At 40.6% G+C, this 9,173-nt stretch overlaps 1 protein-coding gene across 1 annotated transcript; it reads left to right on the top strand.

The window, feature by feature from the left end:
- Positions 1-2,258: 2,258 nt before the first annotated feature.
- On the top strand, positions 2,259-3,874 carry foxd3 (forkhead box D3). Its single transcript, XM_033621087.2, has one exon. The coding sequence runs from the start codon at positions 2,662-2,664 to the stop codon at positions 3,850-3,852; it is 1,191 nt and encodes a 396-aa protein (XP_033476978.1). The 5' UTR covers positions 2,259-2,661; the 3' UTR covers positions 3,853-3,874.
- Positions 3,875-9,173: the final 5,299 nt, after the last annotated feature.

Raw genomic sequence — 9,173 nt, 5'->3', positions numbered from 1 at the left:
ATTTATGAGGCTTCAAAAGATCACAGGAAGGACGGGTTTGAAACCCCCTCTCGGTGCTGTTGCAGTCAGGTTATATCAGCAGTTACGCCGCCTTTCACACAACACTGCGACTCTGGGATTTTTTTTTTTTTTTTTTTTTTAAAGGAGGCTGGCTGCACCTGTCTCCACACACACACATACACACAAAGGGAGAGAGAGAGGTTTGTTAAGACAGTGGCTCTGTGACCTTCTGATTGCTTCAAAAGTCCCTCAAAATAAGAAAAAGTGTGGCCCATGAATCTCTTTTATCCAGCTACAATAACGCATTACTTGCTGCTTTTTAAATGCACCAAAAATTAGGTTTAAGGGGACTAATATCAAGAGTTAATTTGACTTCTGCTGCTGAGGAGAAATGCGCAAAATGTGTCCAATCAGCAGCGCACACGAGACAAATAAATACGTTTTCGATTTGAGCATAACAACCTTGCACTAAAGTTAAATTTTCGGATTTATGTGCCTGATAAAAAGCCACAAACTAATCAGAAACCCAACCTTCCCAAAAGCACACGCGCCCTGCGGATAAGCAGGATAAAAGTTGATGTAGACTCTGGTTTCATCTGCTAAGTAGTCCGTATTGACGGACCTCCAGATCACACAGGTCACCGAGAGATTAACACGAGGCGAGTCTAATCGGAAGCCATGTTTCCCTCCTTTGACCCATACGCGCATTATTAATGATAGCGTTTGATTAATCCCACTTTTATCCCGAGAGCAGAGGTGTCGGAGGTGGCGCGTGAAGCAGCGCCTCTGTGCGCTGCTGCAGGCAATTAAAGGATCAAATTTACTCCCGCAAAACTGTGAGATGCTGAAATAAAACTAATGGGGTTCAAAAGCAAAAATAAAAGCAGTCATGAAAAGGTGTTATTTTTAAAGATAGCCTATATTCTTTTTTCCCCCGAATTAAGTGATAATTAATTATGTCATTAATATGTGATAGGTGTGATTTATTTAAATGTAGGAATAGTTGTAATATCAATAATAATAAGATTTCTTGAATTAAATTGTATTCTACCTGATGGTGGTTTTAAATAAAATAGAAATTAGCCTCTATCTGAGAAATTGTATCTTTATTTGTAATTTATTTATATGTTTTAATTTATTTAAATAAAGCTCTGACACAAATTGATTATAGATATTTTCATTAACCTGCTAAAAGACTTCCGATAAAATCAATTGAATGTTTAAATGGCTTGTGGCACACCGGGAAAAATAGATGTGGGTTTATATTCATATTGTTAATTTACTGCAGGTTTTCTTCACGCGCTCTGAGCGTTAACTGAAATATCTTTTCGCTCGTCCTCGCAAATGTTCCCACACAGCGGAGGAAGCGCTCTGCATTGGATCCGACATCCTCTCCCTGAGCCCAGCCTACACCGCTCACCTTCATGCTTGTGAATAAATGCTCTCTTTGCATTCACCCGCTGCCTGCATTTCCTACTTTTTTCAAATGTAAAACCACGCCATGATTGGGGTCGTTAGCACCTCTTCCAAACTCTTAAGGAAATTCTTTATTCTCTCCATTCATTGTCGCCGGTGGTGCTGCTGCCGCTGCTGCTCAATATTCTTCCCACCTTCGGCTAATCCTGCGGGAATAAATAGACTTGAATTCATGCTTTGCATTCGCAGCTTGGATTTACACGGCGGGCTATAAAGATGGAAATATCAAGGCATGCACCAAATAAACAAAATGTTTAATCTTTACGCACAGACAGAGTAGACTTTACGCAGAGCAACATGCACGGCAACTAGTTTAAAAAATCCACGCATGCACAATTTAACAATAAAAGAACAAACGTGAAGAAATAAAAGAAGTTAAAGGAGGATTCAGTGAACTTAGCTGTCGTCGTTTTCATTCTGCAGCTTTCAGCAGAGTTTGTATTAGCAAAGTTAAAGGTTTGGGTTGTTTTTACGCAGCCACGTTAATGCGCATCAGATCTTTCAATCATGCAGACCAATTTTCTCTCCCCCTCCTCCTCCTCCCTCTGCCACCGTTAAATGGTCTATGACGGACGAACACAGAAATCAGCGGAAAGCAGCATTGCTGATGTCCCATTGTTGACAAATCCATGAAACAACTCCAGTTTGCATGGTTTAACAGAGAAGAGAGGAGGGTGGAGGGAGAGGGAGGAGAGGAGAGGGGGCGTCTGTCGTCACCGAACCACGTGTCCTGATAGTATATCTTATACTGGGAAAAGTAATCTATCAGACAGTCCCTTTTAAAAGCTCCGGCCTTTAAAAGCAGCATGTGTCATCTCGACTTGGTTCTCCAAATATCGCTCCTATAGGAAATATACTCGCCGAGAAGGGGACGTGGGAGCGCAAAACGTCTCCAAATAACTTCGAGGCAACACTCGCCGCTTTCCACAGGCCTGCTCACTTACCGAGTGGAGAAATATTCGCAGAACTTGAAGTTCCCTTGGCTTCACTGAGTCGCTGTCGGTTCAACCGCATTTAGATTTATTTTGGAGACATCCGACCTATTGACAGGAGGGCGACCAGACGTCCAGCAGACCCGCCGTGTGTGCGCACTGACCGCGCTGGTCTCACCTCCACAACACACCCGGCTGCTCGGTGGTTTTGGCTCCGGTAGACTTTTTTAAAAAAGTGTAAGTAAGCCGTGAGATGACCCTGTCTGGAGGCAGCGAAAGAGCCAGCGACATGTCCGGCCAAACTGTGCTCACAGCAGAGGACGTGGATATCGACGTGGTGGGCGAGGGAGACGAGGAGGGCATGGAGAGGGTGGACAGCGACTGCGACAGCCCAGTGGGAGGCATCCTGCACGACCTCCGAGGGGAAGCAGGCGACGAGGAGGTGGAAGATGAGATCGAGGTGGAGAAGGAGGAGATGAGGTCCGGTGGAGGGAGTCCGTGCTGCGAGAGCTCCGGGGAGGGAGAGACGGGCACAGGAAAGGGAGAGGGTCAAGACCAGAGCGCAACGGCAGGTGGGATCCAGAAGCCCAAAAACAGCCTGGTAAAGCCGCCTTACTCTTACATCGCCCTCATCACCATGTCCATCCTCCAGAGCCCACAGAAAAAGCTCACCCTCAGCGGGATCTGTGAGTTCATCAGCAACCGCTTCCCGTATTACAGGGAGAAGTTCCCGGCGTGGCAGAACTCCATCCGCCACAACTTGTCCCTCAACGACTGCTTCGTGAAAATCCCCCGGGAGCCTGGCAACCCCGGTAAGGGCAACTACTGGACCCTGGATCCTGCTTCGGAGGACATGTTCGACAACGGCAGCTTCCTCAGGAGGAGGAAAAGGTTCAAGAGAGTTCAGCCGGACATGCTCAGGGACCAGACTACTCTCATGATGCAAAGTTTCGGTGCGTACAGCCTCGGGGGCCCCTACGGGAGGCACTACGGGATCCACCCGGCTGCTTATTCCCATCCGGCGGCTTTGCAGTACCCTTACATCCCCCCTGTAGGTCCCATGCTGCCCCCGGGTGTCCCTCTCCTGTCCTCGGCGGAGCTGAACAGAAAAGCGTTCAACTCCCAGCTCAGCCCGAGTCTTCAACTTCAGCTCAACAGTCTGAGCACAGCGTCCATGATCAAATCAGAGCCCTCAAACAGACCGTCGTTCAGTATAGAGAACATCATCGGGGTCTCCAGCGCCTCCTCGGTGTCACCGGGCGCTGCTTTCCTGCGGCCTCCGGTGACCGTTCAGTCGGCCCTGCTGAGCGCGCAGTCCCTGTCTCTGACCCGGACCTCAGCCGCTATCGCTCCCATCCTCAGTGTACCGTCGAATATTATATCTGGACATGTTTTACCCTCAGCGGCAGCGGCGGCGGCGGTGTCCAAATGGCCTTCACAGTGACTTTAAACCAAAAGAAAATAAACTCTTATTTTTCTATAGAGACATTATAACGGGGGGAAGTGTGAACAGCAAATCAATAGGCAACACTGGACTCTGTAGCCATGTAAAGACTGTTGAAACACACAGAGAGAAAAAGAAAAAGGAGATATTTCTGTACAGGTAATATTTGTAAATATTTGTAAAAAAGAAAAGACAAAAAAAGAATGGTTTTACCTGTCTTTATTTCTTTTGTTCCTGTTTGCGATCTGTGATAATTATTTTACATTTTCTTTTTTGTAGTATCGGAAGCTCAACTGGACACACTTTTCTGCTTCCTTTTCATACAAGAACACAAAAAGCTCTGAAAAAAATAGTCTGTTTATAATAATAAAAAAAACAAATATATGTAATTCTATGTAGCTATATTGTGTTGTAAACTGAATTTATTTGTAAATAAATTTGAGAAATAATTGATAATCACTTTTCATTATTAACATTCGTAACTTGTTTGATAACAGATTTATTGAGAAGCATATTATTTTTTATATAAATAACATCTGACGGTATGCAGACCAAAAAAAAAATCTAATTTTAATTTGATGTTAAGACATTATAAAATTGTTTTATTTTGGGATTATTAAGTGCTTAAATTTAATAGGTCATTTTCAGGCTTAAGAATTATTATTATCATTAAAACTGTCACGATTTTAAAAGTCTGTATTTTTAAATTTGCCTTTCCATGTTTCATTTTTATTCCTAAAAATACTATTATAATTATATTTACCGAATGAAAGGGGAAATTATATTTTCACGGCAATAGCAAAGCAGTCAATAATTGTATTGACTCTTTTCAGTATTCAAAAACTTTATCACGAGATCATAAAGAAATGCTTTTGGAATTACTCTTTATAATAAATGATATTGGTTGGCCCTCAAAAAAAAGTAATAAAGAATTAAGAAAAAATAACATATATCTATATAAAAATTTAAAATACATAACAGGTGAAAACTGAGTGATATGAAAAGAAGGAACTCATTTAGTGAAATCAAACATAAATGTGTTTTCCAATCTGATTATTTGCGAAAATCTTTTAAGTCAGATATTTTAAATGTGAAGACAAACTCGTAGGCATTCAGTGGTAAATAATTAAACGCTGTAATTGTTTTTTAAAGCTATATTTATGCTTGTTTTCCTGATAATGATCTCTGACTGGAGGTCACGGTTTAGACACCTTTTAATTCAGCATGACATCACTGCTCGGGTCGTTTTACAGGATATTCTGCGGCTTGGCTTCTATAAAGGTAACAGCTTCGCAGTTGTGTCTGGCTAATCACTTTTACACAAACAGCAAATGGTGATCGGGCTGGTGTGTGTGTTAGTGTATGTGTTGGGGGGGGGTGGAGGTGGTGGTGGGTGAGGGGGGGGGGGCGTTACAGGCGCTATATTTATCCGATCCCCATGAGAAAGAGAAAGGAGCCTCTCTCTGCTTCAATTCACTCTCAGACACCGAAGAAGGTGCTGATGATGCAAAAGGCTTCTCCGGTGTCACCGCGGCATTTCATTCATTATTATCAGCGCTGGGCTATTATTATTATTAGCATTCTATTATCATTAATAATAGATGCCAATAGCACTGGAAATGCACAGTATATTATCACTGTATAATAGAGTTCGTTTTAACGCCAAACAAACCCTGTTTGTCACATCAAGGCACATTATTGGCTTTTTACGCGCTGATTATTCCTCTAATAGAAACACAGAGACCTAATATTATAGGAAGGAAATACACAAATATATGTACAGAAATTACAGGATTTTAAATTATGTCTTGTTGATTTCTGTCATTATATTTTTCATCATATTTTCTAAACGAAGTAGGTATGAAATACTCACTCTAGAGACAGTTGAAAGGGGGTGTGAGAGAGACCACCAGAGATCAGTCAAGTGCAGTCACACAATATCATCTACTTATTGAAAAGCATGCAGCAATGTGTGTCTTTCTGACACACATTGCTTATGAAGAACATAAGTCAATTTAGCACTTGGCTAACAGGTTCATACCAGTTACTTTCATCTCCGATTTATTTCCATCACAGCATGTGTGTGAGTACAGGTGCAGGTTCAGCCTCCACAAACTCCCCTGCTCACATGCGGTAACATTACAGAGTGTGATGTCTCCGTGTGTGATGTTGCACCGGTGATACTGCAGCCTAACAACACCTCGGGAGAGATTCACGCCGCTAGGGGGCGTTAACTGACACCTTTGGCTCTTCATTAGGGATATCAGAAATGAAAAAAATATTTAAGAAGACTGAAAAAATGGAGGATAAATCTTTACACACACCCAGTTAATATTTTTTATTTTTTTTTCCAATCACTGAAGTTGAGTAAAACTTTAGAATATATAGGTCTATTTAATGGAATATGCTGATTTTACTTTAAGAAGGGGATCAAATAAATGTATATCTTGGTTTTCACTGGCAATAGTGTTTTAGTAATAATTATAAGCGACATGAATATAGTAAATATTTGCATCCATATGCCTCAGTGATCTCAATGCATTTACTGCTTCAAAACATACTGAGATAAAGTATATAGCCTATAATTAGTGCTGTTTGGGGGGCAGATAGGACTATTATTTATCTTTGAACATTGAAATTGTTGATGTTATTTACAGCTGTGGGTTGATTTAAAATTTAAGAAGATTATGTGAAGATACAATTTTGAAATGCTTGTGAGCCACGTGACCTCAGTTGGACAAAATCACAAAAACCGTATTGAAAATATTAGCCTTCACAATCCAGATAATTGCATATTAAAATATGTATTTAAGTGTGTGATGGATAATTATTTTTCTCAATCAAAAAAAAGTAGCCTTCCAGTTTGCATCAGTTTGCTCATTTATGCTTTTAACCCATTATCAATTGCTGTATCGAAAACAAAGCCAGTTTTGATGTTTGACGTCATCATTTCGCCACCAATTTAATTTCCTGATTGGACGAATACCTTCATTTGAAGAGCAAACAGTCGCGCGCGCCCGCACACCCGCGCGCACCCACTCGATAATGACCTGTGCAGCTGCACGTGCTTGTGCACAGGTGGAGAGAAGTCTGGACTGAGGTTCCCACAGCTCCACCAGCCAGTCTATATTAGTCCCAAGCGACAGTCTTTTATAAATAAAGTCCACATTGTGAGTTTGATGCTTGATTTATTTACACATGAAGTGAACTCAGATAGAGCAGGAAGAGCTTTGATAAATTAGCCAATATTGAATTAACATGACAGTAAATTTATGTTAATTAAGACATTTCTAAATTGAGCTGGATGAGTATTCTAACAAGTTTTGTTGAGAATATGTCTTTTGGGTGTTTTACACACCAGTGTGAAAGTGGGAGAGAGTTAACATTAACCTTTTCATATACATCCATATCCACTATGGTGTAGGTTACAGTTTGCCTGCATGCATTATCAAGTTACAATTATTAAAGTGCATCCTAGCATTTATGATATGGTCACAGCTCATCTGGATTTTCTTGTGCAAAAACACACTCAGTTTTTACAAGATCCAGTAACAGTGGAGGGCTTGTCTTTTAGGAACATACCAAAAATTTGGGAAAGTTTTGGATATCAAGAACACAAGGAGTCACAAAAATGAGGATACAATTGTTTGCTGTAAACTAATTTGATAAGGTGGCCCAAAGGCAGACGGAAAATTTGACCTCCACAAAGGTTATCATTCTGTGCCAAAGCCCACATTTCTTTCTAATTTCTTTTCCTAGTTGAATAGTTGAATACAAAAATTGGAAAAATGTAAATACAAGAGTAAGCAAGCATATGTCACTACACATACTGGATGTAATAAACATGCTGTTGTTTTCTTGACCATGCATCCTTGGTCTTACGTGCAGAACTGTACATTCAACTAGGAAAAACAAATGCACAGACTGTTGAAAAGGTGAACATTTCTACCACAATTCTACCCACAGTTTACTTATTAGATTCATTCATTTATCCGTTGTGTCAGGACTCATGCTTGGACAGCGTTTCAGTGCACCTGACTTATTAGAAAAGGAGGTAAAAGCAGTGGTTATATATAAACTTAATTTCTCAGTGTGGTTAAATTTACTCACAAATGAAAAGATCTCACACAAACACTTTTACCAAATTATAGCAAACCACAAGGGCTCATTATGACTGAAACTTCACCCAAAGGCCCCTATTGGATTATGTGATCGACCTTAAACAAAATAAAGTATTAGTGATTTACATGCTTGAGTGTTTGCGTATCTGTTTCGTGAATATGATAAGTAGTAGCTGCCTGAACACTGACGGAGACAGTAAACTGTGAGTTACATGCACAAACAAGGAGGTATCAAATAAAAACACCCCTTCGTCCACACACTTAATCATTAGTATACAACTGTGCTGTTTGTAATGCTTATGCCACCCGCAGCGTGCACATGAGAGTGACTCAAGTGCAGCTGATGAATCCACTGATACTGTAAGTCTCAAAAGCCCATGCACACTTGCTTACCTTAATCCACCACCACAAGGCACGCTCATTAGCAGTCCTGGAGCTTGTGATCATATCAGAGGATTTTTATCAGTGGATAATGTTCATCCAATTTTCATGGAAAGATCAGTTTTGTCCACTTCGATCTCAACCTTAAAGCCAGATAAGGAGTGTTTGTCGACTAACTTTAGTTTCTAAAGTCATGGTTGAACTTTTAAAGTAATTTACATTTAGATTTTGTCTGTGTAGTTTCACTGTCACGTCCAAGTGTGTCATAGGAGTGTTCTGTTTGTCTATGAGAGAATGAAATGCTTGATGTTCTGATGTCACAAGTCAAAACTTAACATTTTTCGAGGGGAGGAGTTAATGTGTTACCTTTGATCTTAGAATCAGAAAGGGCATGCCGAGTGTCACTGAAAAAGACTTTCACACCAAGTGCCTCTGGAATAGGGAGAGAGTTGGGCTTTCAAACCCTCAGACAGAGCTGAAATAAGATTATATGCACACTATGAATACTGCAGGATTCTCCAAACAATTCATTGAGGGTGCAATTAAGAGCATATCTGTAGTGAAGAAGGAATGTCAGGACTCTTATGTCTTCAGAATTCATGAATTCGACAACCCCCAAACTTTTAGTGTCAATATAGGATAAGAAAACATTTTTAAAACAAAGGAGTGAGTTTTAAATTAAGGGTCTTTATATGTTCTTATGTTTACATGTGACATAACAGCAGAAAAGATCAAGTCTGACTTGCTTAAGCGAACTTGACTGTTTATATGATAGACTACAATGGCATTGGCAAGCAAGGCCCAGGCCTCCATAATAAC

The sequence above is a fragment of the Epinephelus lanceolatus genome, chromosome 6 (genome assembly GCF_041903045.1).
Source record: "Epinephelus lanceolatus isolate andai-2023 chromosome 6, ASM4190304v1, whole genome shotgun sequence".
Classification (NCBI taxonomy): domain Eukaryota; kingdom Metazoa; phylum Chordata; class Actinopteri; order Perciformes; family Serranidae; genus Epinephelus; species Epinephelus lanceolatus.
Note: the sequence above shows the minus strand (reverse complement) of the source record. Positions and strands in the feature narration are given on the sequence as shown.

Bases quoted from the DNA above. Each gene is read 5' to 3' on its own strand.
- foxd3 (XM_033621087.2), top strand. From the start codon at position 2,662: ATGACCCTGTCTGGAGGCAGCGAAAGAGCCAGCGACATGTCCGGCCAA.